Source organism: Protopterus annectens, chromosome 17.part0 (genome assembly GCF_019279795.1).
Source record: "Protopterus annectens isolate FY-2018-M chromosome 17.part0, PAN1.0, whole genome shotgun sequence".
Taxonomy (NCBI): Eukaryota; Metazoa; Chordata; order Ceratodontiformes; family Protopteridae; genus Protopterus; species Protopterus annectens.
The window spans coordinates 123,180,670-123,192,713 of NC_056751.1; the positions used below are offsets into that span (position 1 = coordinate 123,180,670).

General features: G+C 42.3%; 1 protein-coding gene across 1 annotated transcript in view; it reads left to right on the forward strand.

Moving 5' to 3' along the window:
- Positions 1-12,044, forward strand: part of POLR2B (RNA polymerase II subunit B) — a 1,548,892-nt gene that overhangs the window by 888,246 nt on the left and 648,602 nt on the right. Inside the window, exon 13 of the mRNA XM_044059158.1 lies at positions 2,466-2,664. Within this exon, the coding sequence (XP_043915093.1) occupies positions 2,466-2,664 (199 nt within the window). The remainder of the gene's footprint in view (positions 1-2,465; positions 2,665-12,044) is intronic.

A 12,044-nucleotide genomic window follows, 5' to 3' on the forward strand; every position in this document is an offset into this window, starting at 1 on the left:
CCCAGGAACCAGTTTAGTCTAGAGCTGCTGGGCTGGCACCTGATTCTGACTCCAAGATCATCTTTACGTAGGGGGGGAGAGGGTCAAATCCCTTTTATGTCCATGACATCCCAGGGGATCAGATTCAGGTCACGGCCCTCACCTCTTGACCTGAGATCCAACAGACTGATGCCACACCCAATTTCATGCCCAGACTACCAAAGACTAAGCCTGTTCTCTGGTTGCCCAGATTTTAGCAGTTGGGGACCTCCACCTTAATCACAGGTCTGCTGCCTTTGATAAGGATTTCCTCCTCTATCCCCAAGCTCAAAAAGTACTTAAGCTGAAAGTTTGAGATGTATTCCAGACACTGGACCCAACCCTTTTTTTTGTCTAGGGCAGACTGTCTACTGAACCTGTTGCACTTTAAGAAGGTCACTAGAGTATTGGATGAGGGCAGAAAGGTTCACACTGCCTGCCTTTACCTGGCCAAGGCATTAGACGATACCCATCTGTGGTATTGTTGACCTAACTCGAGTTTAGGTATAAACCTTTGTATCAAGTGGATAGCCAGCTGGCTCACAGCCAGAACCCATGAAGTTAGAACTGGGGCGGCCACCTTTTATAGAGAGGCTAGTCACCAGCAGAGTCCTGAAGGATCTGTCCTGGGACATCGCCTTTTTGGCATCTTCTTCTCTGAAGTTTAAGGCCAATGTCCGGGTCCTCTGACCAGATTTGCAGACAGTTGTAAATTAGGAGCAGTAGTAGAATCCACCACCTACAGCAATGTACTTCAAGACGGGCGGTCACAAGTAACTGGTAAGAGACATGGACTAAACTTAATGCCAAGAAGTGCACAATAGTATCCTTTGGGAAATGGCCACCCCCAGTAACTACCATGTTGACAACACACTCCTAAGAGTCGGCCCAATAGCCTGGGATTTGAGTATACACACACAGTAATCTTCCTTTAACGATCGCATGTCTACAGTAGTGAGGAAGTCACTGTGTGTTACACAACTTATAAACGAAGACGTAGCATCTAGGTCCAAGGAGGTCATTGTTTCATTGTATCCGGCACTTATTAGCACTATCAAGTACAGTGTTCCCTTTGGTATGCACTTAACCAGGCACATCCAACAACTGGAACATAAACAGATTCCTAATTAAATGAATACATGGTGTAAGTAAACCTGTCCAGTGCAGACTGCTTCAAAGCCCTGTCGCTGTATTTTGTCTGTTACAGGCTGTTGAGAGGTTTGTCTGACATGCAAGGCATCTTCGGATCACACTGTGGACTTCCTGCATATCTGCAAAACAGTACCAGAATTACCTGTTCTAAATACTTAAACTTTGCCTCTGATATAAACAGGATCTGCTAGAGAAATTTGTGTATCCCAGAGTCTACCCCTTCTCTGGAACAGGCTCTCTCCATCCATATGAAGCAGTTTCTTCCTATTTAACTTGGACAAGTGGATGGGGAATCAGAAATTCACCCTGGCTTGGCATTTGTTTTGCTAATGACCACAAGCATTATGTAAATAGTTACTGTCCTAGGCCTCTGCTTGCTGGTGTTTAATTTCTCAAGCCCCTGCTTACACAAGGATGTTATAACTTAGAGATTTGAGATGTATGGCTAGACTTAAAGGCCCTAGTGGTTGTTAGCATAGTGTAAGCCTTTGGTTGCTGACAGGTGACCTCTGCCTTGTTTATAGAGCCTCAGCAGACCCTATTCTGTCAGACTAGTCACTCATTCTTAATTCCATTGGGGGCATAAACACCAAGCCAAAGGGATTGTTGTGTCTTCCACAACATAAATAGAGCATGTTGGAAGGAGAAAAGTGCATTAGAGATTTCTTCTGTGGAACAGTCTTCTACGCCACTTAAAGCAAGGTATTTCTTTTATCTTATTCCAGTGTGAGTGGGAAGAATGGATGACCCTTCTCCCACCCCTGTTTAGGTCAGCTTCCCCTTTATAATTCCTAGTTATTCTACGGACACATGGCAGGACCCCAAAGAGAGTGGGACATCCTGTTAGAAGGCAAGAAAGATGTGATAAGTGACACTGGCTGACCAGTTGCACCCCAATATCTCGATGGAAGGTAGAGAGCTCTCCAGGCCATGTCGGGAATGGAAAAAGTCTGTATTTGGCCTGCCTGTGGTTTCTGCAGAACAGGAAATCCCAAGAATAGTTACTGCAACAGTGAAGATGTTTGAAGATTCACATTTATGGTAAGTACTTGGACAGCTGTACTTTGTACTCTGCTTCTTGGCACCATACTGCTCTTGTCTCTTGAGGAGGTTACTGCCAGTATTGACTGAAAAGCACATGCCTGATGCCCTTGACAAAATGGAGGAAATTCTGGAGACTTAGGATCAGTGGCAGTATAAGTTCTTAGAGCTGTAAAATTCAGAACTGAATAGCTGGAGTTGTAAAATGTTTACTCAAACCATTTAACACTATGGCTGAACTTAATTTGTTTTAGTTGGCAGGATCTCGTAGCCAGTGGTGTTGTAGAGTATATTGATACTCTTGAAGAGGAGACTGTGATGTTGGCTATGACCCCAGATGACCTTCAGGAGAAAGGAGTTGCCTACTGTTCCACCTACACACACTGTGAGATTCACCCATCAATGATTCTCGGTGTCTGTGCATCCATTATTCCTTTCCCTGATCACAACCAGGTATTTTTATTTCATCATAGAAATTATCAAGCACTGTTGATGTAAAGTGACTTTCATAGAAATATGTAGGGATAAGCTTTTTCAAAATTGTTTTTGAGGGACCAGTTACTTACACTATTAAAGCTTAGTTTGGAAACTTAATGGCTGAATGTGGGACTTGATTTGTAATTTTCCAGGATAGCCAGATTGTGTATTTGTGAACCATGTTTACATACAATATTTCAGTTCTGCTGGTGTTCTTGGTGTTGGCAGTTTTACTTGTGACATTTGGTTTTCAGAAAATTTGAAATTAGGTGCCAACTCCATCTTTCAGACTGGTGCACAAGAAACCAGACCATGTGAGACACATGGGACCCTGAGTAAGTCCAAGGAGTCCAGCTAGTGGGACATGTGCACTTAACATTCCTTTTCAGAACCCAAAAGATTCCCTTTTGAGATGGATGATGCAGATGCATTTTTCTTTAAACATTGTAATATAGTTAGCACTTTAATGCTGCACTTTCAGAAGTATTGCTTTAAATGTTTAAGCTTTTTATAATGTAATCAATGGCATTTATTAATATTTTGGGAAATGTAATTAAGTACTTTTGGGGCGCACTAAATGCATTTTAGGTCTTTGTCTTTCTTCAGTTCATGAACTGTCTGCAATTTCAGTAATCTTCCAGAGTGACAGAACTTCAAACTGTTATTCAGAGCTGATGTTGTACTAACTGTTTCAGGTGACTTGCTTAGACAGTTTAGTTTAACAGGGACACCTCTTTGGATAAGTCTTCTAACTTCTGATATTTCAGCGTTTCTAGTAGCATCTTTGAAAAAGTCCTCTGCCTGACACCAACGCAGTGAGACATTTTTCTTTCCTGTATCCTCCCTTGTCCTACCTTTGTAACTTTAATGAGTTCCTGACCTTCTGACCCCACCCCCCAATCTATAAACTGACATTTACAGTGTCCATTACATTTTGTTCCACATCAGAGTAATATTTGAACTCAAATCACTTTATAGAGCCTTGTACAGTTTTCTGTAAGGAATGGAGGAGAATGTCCATTCTGAACAGGGTATAGCCAGTTGTACCCCCTTTTTCCAGGTTTAACCAGATGGCAGGCAAGCAGAAAACCAGAGCTAGACAGGACTGCGTAGCTCAGAATTCAGGAATCTTGGTCTTAGACCACAGAGTCATTGGCTAGGTCAATCTGTGGTATCACTACAAAAAGCAGAAGTAATTGGAGGAACTCCCCATAGAGATGTACCAGGAGACCAGTGATAGTCTGTAAGGACCCTAGTGTCAAGGGAATTGGATTCATTGTGGCATCTTTGCATTCCTTTATTATGGTGTGTGGTTTTAAGTCTCTCCTGCGACAACTCTGTAGGCTGCCATGCTCTTGGTTGTAGGCATGTCCTCCTGAACCAAGTCCACCTTTTTTGGTCTGAAGGCCTCTTGTTCCAGCATCTGTATTAGTCTGGAAGTGTGAGGGCAGCATTCTTTCATTTTTTTATATGTGAGGGTCACTGGTACCTTACACCAGTCCACAACCCAAGTCCTGTAGTGTGGTTCCCATGTCCAAACCTAACTGGCATCTGTTAGCCTACCATAACCTTTGCTGGACAGGTTCTTTAATTTCCCCATCCTAGACTTCCTCTGAAGTTTTTTCAGGTTGGTCCAGAACTTTATGGAATGGCTGAGAACAGACTGCTAAACTGAAAAACAATTGGTGTTTGAGGCCCCTTTTGAAAAGAAAAAAGGGAGTCCTTGTCCCATTTGGATTCTTAGATCAGTTCATCCATGCGAGTAAAGGCATATGTAGAGCAAATGCCTTTACCTCTGCTTGTATAAGTCTGTCACTGATATATTTTATTCGTTGCATCTCCCCCATAGGATAAGAATGAGGTTCGTATGGGAAGCTAAGAAATTTTTCAAGGCCCAAGTAAGCGACTTCGTCACCCCAAGCCTTTAGTCATTCCTCTAGTCATAGAAGCCCTTGGAAGATGCTTTTGCTATTGCATTCTTAGAGCTACATTTTCAATTTCCTGCTGCTAGGTAGCCAGACTGCTTTTACAAGGTCAATAACTCTAAGTCCTTAAAATGGGCCCAGCTGTAATGTCCATGGATTACAGCAAGTGAAGTACTAAGTCTCCTGTCAGTACATCTCATAGTGGCAACCTAAATGCCACCATCAGTTATTGCTTCATGTAACTACTTTGCTTAACCTTTCGGTACCCTAATCTTCCTCATGCAACTTCTCTGTCAGTAAGAGTCTCACTTTATATTCTCTCGCGTCTGTCATTTACACTATTCTACAGACTGCTGCTCAACCCTCTACCTACTTTCTCTCCTACAAAACTTCCATTTGCCAGGAAATTACCATTACCTCTTCTTGTCTATACAAGCGCTCTACCTCAATCTACCTAATGTTTCATATAACTACTTCTAAGTTTCTACCTTCTGCTAAATCCTTTGCTTCCTTTCTTACCATTCTCTGTACTTCCAAATAAGGACATTACATAATACATCTGTTGTCTGTGTAATTTCTTTGTACCAACTACCTCACGAAAGGAAAGGTGTATTTCTTTACATTCATAGGCTACTTCTTTCGGCTGCTCCCGTTAGGGATTGCCACAGCAGATCAACTGTTTCCATTTCTTCCTGTCCTCTGCATCTTGCTCTGTCACACCAACCACCTGCATGTCCTCTCTCAACACATCCATAAACCTTCTTAGGCCTCCCTCTTCCTGTTACTTGGTAGCTTCATCCTTAGCATCTTTTTCCCCAATATACTCTGCATCCTTCCTCAGCACATGTCCAAACCAACATAATCTTGCCTCTGGCTTTCTCTCCAAACCTTCCAACCTGGGCTGAGCCTCTAATATACTTATTCCTAATACTGTCCATCCTCATCACACCCAGTGCAAATCTTAACATCTTTAACTCTGCCACGTCGAGCTCTGACTCCTGCCTTTTTGTCAGTGCCACTGTCTCCAACCCATATAACATAGCTGGTCTCACTACCCTCTTGTAGACCTTCCCTTTCACTCTTACTGGTACTCGTTTGTCACAAATCACTCCTGACACTCTTCTCCACCCACTCCATCCTGCCTATACTCTTTCACCTCTCTTCCACACTCACCTTTACTTTGAACTGTTGATCCCAAGTACTTAAACTCATCCACCTTCGCCCCCTCTACTCCCTGCAACCTCACCGTTCCTCTAGCCTCCCTCTCATTCACACACACATATTCTGTCTTAGTCCTGCTGACCTTCATTCCTCTTCTCTCTAGAGCATATCTCCACCTCTCCAGGGTCGTCTCCACCTGTTTCCTACTCTCACTACAGATCACAATGTCATCTGCAAACATCATAGTCCACGGGGACTCATGTCTGATCTTGTCTGTCAACCTGTCCATCACCATTGCAAATAAGAAAGGGTTCAGAGCTGATCCTTGATGTAATCCCACCTTAAACGCATCCGTCCCTTCCATCGCAGACCTCACGGCTGACACTACCCTCATACATATCCTGTACCACTATTACATACTTCTTGACACTCCCGACTTCCTCATACAATACCACAACTCCTCTCTAGGCACCCTGTCATATGCTTTCTCTCAATCCACAAAGACACAATGCAACTCCTAACCTTCTCTGTACTTCTCCATCAACACTCTCAGAGCAAATATCGCATCTGTAGTGCTCTTTCCTGGCATGAAACTATACTGCTGATCACTAATCATCACCTCCCTTCTTAACCTAGCTTCCACTACTCTTTCCCATAACTTCATGCTGTGACCAGTTTAATCCCTCTGTAGTTACTGCAGCTCTGCACATCACCCTTATTCTTATAAATCGGTACAAAAACACTTTTTCTCCATTCCCCAGGCATCCTCACTTTTCAAAATTTCATTAAACAATCTAGTTAAAAACTCCACTGCCATTTCACCTAAACACCTCCATTCTTCCACAGGTATGTCATCTGGACCAACAGCCTTTCAGTTCTTCATCCTCTTCATAGCTATCCTTACTTCCTCCTTGCTAATCCATTGCACTTCAGGATTCACTATCCGCACATCATCCAACCTTCTCTCTCTCATTCTCTTCATTCATCAACCACTCAAAGTACTCTTTCCATCTGCTCAACACGCTCTCTTTGCTTGTGAGTGCGTTTCCCTCGTTATCCTTTATCACCCTTACCTGCTGCACATCTTTACTAGCTCGGTCCCTCTGTCTAGCCAATTGGTACAGGTCCTTTTCTCCCTCCTTAGTGTCTAACCTTTTATACAGCTCTTCATACGCCTTATCCTCAGCAGCCTCTCTTTGCCATGCACCTCATCTCTTTGTACTCTTGTCTACTTAATCTCTCTGACAATCCCACTTCTTCGCCAACCTCTTTTTCTGTATACTCTCCTGTACTACTTCATTCCATCACCAAGTCTCCTTGTCCTCCTTCCTCTTTCCAGATGTCACACCAAGCACCTTTCTAGCCATCTCTCTCTCACTAGCTCTGCTGTGGTTACCCATCTATGCTACTGTATGTTGTATAATGTGTTCTAGATGTATTCATATAATTGTTTGTGTAAACTCCCATGTATTTTACAAAATGTCATTTTTTCTTTAAATGTAATTGCCTGGTACATGGAGCTTTTCTCCCAGGCCTCTGCTGAAAATGGGATAAACCCCAGTCGGCACTTCCCAGTAAACAAAGAAATAGAGATCCTCAACAGATTTGGAAAGAAAATGTGTACCTCTGCTACCATGGCCTTTCCAGTCCACACACTAAGATTCCAGTAGTCTCTCCTAAACCAGCTAAAGACTACAAATGGGGATAGACAATGATATGAGTGTTTTGCTTTTGCAAATTCCTTGCCCAGCTTGCTAAACCCTCCAGATTTGACTCAGATGCTGTGGGCCCATTGTGCGGGGCATCAACAGTTGTGGGGGGGGGGTCATTAAGGTGGCATGCCTGGGTAAGAGCACAGTTTGTGCCTGACCAAGTAAGTGTTAAAACCATGTTCATTAAAGAACTTCTCTTTGGATCCCTTGCAGAGAGGGTGTTTGGAGGAGAAAGAAAAGACTATGCAGTCTGTAAAGCAGCATTTTCATTCTTTATCTCATATATGTGAGAGAAACTACCCCATGAAGAGCTGGCCAATCTATTTAAGACAGGAGGAGGAGGTGACAAAGGGGCAAAAATGGTGGCTACAGAAATAATAATTGGACCATAAAAGGAAGCCTGTGGTCCTTTTGGTTGAGACTGAGAAGGAACAGCTGTGACGTATCCAAACTCTTCCTTTCTTCTACTCCCCAAACCCCACCTGCATACACCTCCACCCCCATCCAAAGCAAAAGATAGTGGGTTGTCTAGGCCTCTTCATGAAGCATTGGAAGGCCATTACTCTGGATAAGTGGGTACTTCAGATTATAAGACAGGGATACAGGGAGTATTCTTTAGCTGAACCAAAATTCTGAGAGATCCTTCCAAGTACCAGGGACCAAATAAACATGCCCCCCCCTCCCCCTTGCTAATAGAATTCTGTCTCAAGGGGCCATTTTGTTTTAGGGAAAGGAGGAGGCACATGTTTCTTACCCATACTTTCTTTTTCCTAGTTTCAAGAAAGGGACCATAAAGTGCATAGAAATTTTAATCTCAGCAAATCCAAGATGGCCTTGTGTGTTCCAGAACTCGAAGTTAACATTACAAGGCATACTGCTTCTGTTCTTCCAGCAAGGTTGAATGGTCATCCTTCATATCCATAGTCAGGGTGGACAGATATTTCCTTAGATTTGAAACCAGGACAACCCTTTTACCTGTTTACTTCATTATCCTTTGGTTTAGCTGCAACACCTAGAGTATTTACAAAGTATCTGGCTCCAGAGGCTGGCTACTGCAGAACAAAGACCACTCACTTTCACTCATAACTTGACTGCCTCATTTAGGTAACCCCTGAGAGAAGGTAAAGTGTGCAATTTACACTAACTTTTCAGTGTGTCTAAACTCAACAAAATCCCATGTAGTATCGCTAAGATTAGTCCTGTTTGGGGAGGGCGGGAGGGGGGGGTAGTGCCGGATGCATAGCTTAAGAGCCTTTGTGACCTCTCCAAACTGCTTTTCTGAGTGGTGTCCAGTTGCCGGAAGAGCAGTTACTTAGCATGCTGCAGTATGTTTAATGGTACCCCTGCTGTAATTGTACACACCACAACTGTAGTGGAAATGGTGTCACTATGCCTTGTCCTTCTGTGCCATGTCCCACCACTGCTCTACATTTAAAAAAAATCCTCAGAGCTTTATCTGGTATACTTAAATCTGGAGGTTCCACCAGGATAGTCCAGGAAACCCAGCCTGTCACCTCATATATAGTCTGGCGATCACATTGGGAGCTGAAATCTAAGGGACCTGGAGCAAGAACCTCAAAAACTTCACATCAGCATAAAAGGGATGGGGTGACCATTTTATTTTAATACATTTGTTCATTCTGAATATAAATGTCCCTTTTCAGGGGTGACCCAAGAGCACTGTCTGGTTAAGTGACTTGCTCAATCAGATGGAATTAAGCCCTTTACCCTTTGGTTACAGGAAGCACTGTTAAAAATGTGTAGGCTTAATAGTCTACAGTAGTGAAAGCATTTAAATAATTTGGCAACACTGGGACTCTGCATATCCTGACAGCATCACAGTGATGAACCCCCTCTAAAAACACAGGAACCCACTGTTGCCTGATGTGCGTATACTACTTAAAGCATGGGGTATTGCCTAGGAATCAGAATTAGGGCATCTTCACATCCCATCTCTGAGAACTTGTAACTGATAAGTTGAGCAGGACAAACTCCTGTGCTGATGTTACACTGATGTATTTCTGGAGTTGCATGTGTGTGGGTGTGCTAGGAGTCCTTTTTGCTTCTCCAGAAAACAGCTCAAGAATACATGTACCAGATCCTTCCAGTAGGACAGAGTGGTTTAGGATTACCTGATCTGAAGGGATATTTTGGCACTACAGAGTTAAGGCTCATGTAGATAACGCAAGCAGAAAGCTACAATTCAAAGTGGAAAGGGATGGATGATGATGGGGGCAGATTCAAGGAGTGATTTTTGGATGCAAATCTTTGAGAACAGCCATACAGAATATTATATTCATAAAGCAGCATAAATTATCCCAAGAACTAAGCCAACATGAGAGGAGATTCTGCTGATAGGGATGACTGCAGTTAGGGGTACAGAAGATGAGCAAGAGGTAGCTGGAAATTACTGTAGAAAACTAACAAAGGTATTTGGAGCAAGTAACTAGAGAGAGAGAATACAATGGGAAAGGACAAAGAAGACATTTGGATTGCAGGCTAGACTGCCTTCCGTACAAGGGATTGATATCCAAATTGATAGGCAAAGAGAAGGGGATATCTGAATCCCAAGTGAAAGACCTGCTCTGGTTGAGTTTAGTTGAATCAAGAACAGAAACTGCTAAAGGGATACGTTGGTAGGGCATATAAAATATAGCACAATAACTGTAGGAATTTAATCGAAGGAAGTTAGATAAGACTTGGAAGAGAGTGGATAAGCATTTCACCAATAAACAATGGGCGGACATATATATGGTTCCCAAAACGCAATGAATTTTATTAGATTTAGGATTTTTGCTTAGAGTTTACATAGGTATTTCTATACCTCAAGCAGACTCCAAAGGATTTTTTCAGGTAGATAGTAAATGGTGTGATGGGGATGAAAGTAGTAACTGGGAACATATATTTTGGAAGTGTAATGAGTTGCCAGCCATTAAGAATTTCATATAGAGTACTCTGTCAGCAGTATTGGGTGAGCAAATGAGTATAACCAAGGAAGCTACTTTTTTGAGCTGGGATACAGTATCTGAATTGCCTAGACATAGTAAAGTCTTGTTAGGTTTAATTCTGGTGGCTGCCAAAAAAGCTATTACTAGAAAATAGAAATCCAAAGTCTAAACCAACTATATTTAAAGTAGTGAATATTGTAACGGATGAAAGAACTGGAAGTGGGATCTTTAGAAAGGGTAGGAGCAAATTGCATAGAAAAACATGGAAATTCTGAGAACAGTACATTCAGACTAATGTTTTGAGGAGTGAGGTTTAATGGAAGGCAGGACTTGAGCAATGTATGTAATGTTAGATTGATAATTGCATAAAACTATATAATGTATATGTGAACAAATTTAAGTTTTAATGTAAATATGTTTGCATGTGTCTTAAGTGAGCATTCAGTAAAGGTGTGTGTGTGTGTGTATATATGTATATATATATATATATATATATATATATATATATGTGTGTGTGTGTGTGTTGGTCTATGCATATATCTACATATAATTTATTATAAATATACACAAGTATATAATATATACACACCTATATTTAGACATGCACACCAGTATGCCAACACTGGAGGCATGGATAACATTTGTCTTCTCCATAATTTTGGAAATCATTTTCTCTGCCTTTCCTCCATTATCTTTTTAACTCCCTATGTTTTTACATAAGGTAAAGCAAGGCAATTCAAAAATGCTGCTTATTACAGTGTTGTCAGGGCAAGTGCTGTGTTTATCATACTGTTCACTGTTTTCTGAGCAGTGGGTTGTCCTGCCTGCAGGTAGCAGGTTTCCAGGGCTCTACCTTCCCCACGTGGCATTGCCAGACTCCCTCCCACTGCCTTTTTAATGATTGTTGTATAAAAGGGACAATTGCTGATATAATTTCCAGATTTTTTGTCATGCTTTCTGATGCTCTGTGGTTGGTCTCAGCATTCAGTCCATTGGTTGGCTTGCTTTAGAGAACTGACAAGCACCTCATCTGAAAATTTTGTAACTGCGGTGGTGGTGCTGCGGTAGCATTGTCGCCTCACAGTAAGACTTCCTGTTCGATTCTCAGCTAGAGCGTCTTGTGTGTGGAGACGTACATGAATTGGGCTTACCTTCGTTGAAGGTTGTGCGTCAGGGTTGGCAACTCGGTATGTAAAAATCAACTGCCAGTCATTAGTGGACTGGAGTTCCGCTGTGGCGACCCCTAACCGGGAAAAGCCGAAAGACAAACAAACTGTTTTCTTCAGACAGTGAATCTAATTTTGAAACATTTTAAGGTTGATTATTGCATAGACTACAAGAAACAAATGGGGAACCATAAAGATTTTCATTCCTGCTCCTTTTTTTATTCTGCCTGGGGCACAGTGCAGACTCCTGTCTGCACTGTGCTAGGTTCATTCTGAGGAAATCCAGGGAAAGGACAGTCTCTCCAAGAGTTCACACCTCAAGAGCGGGAATAGGTCTCTGCTTTATAGCATTGACCAAGGCTTTTGGTAACCAACCTCTGAAATACAAAACAGATGCCGTGGGGAGAAACAGCAGGATACAGGGACAGTCTGGATTAATCTGCT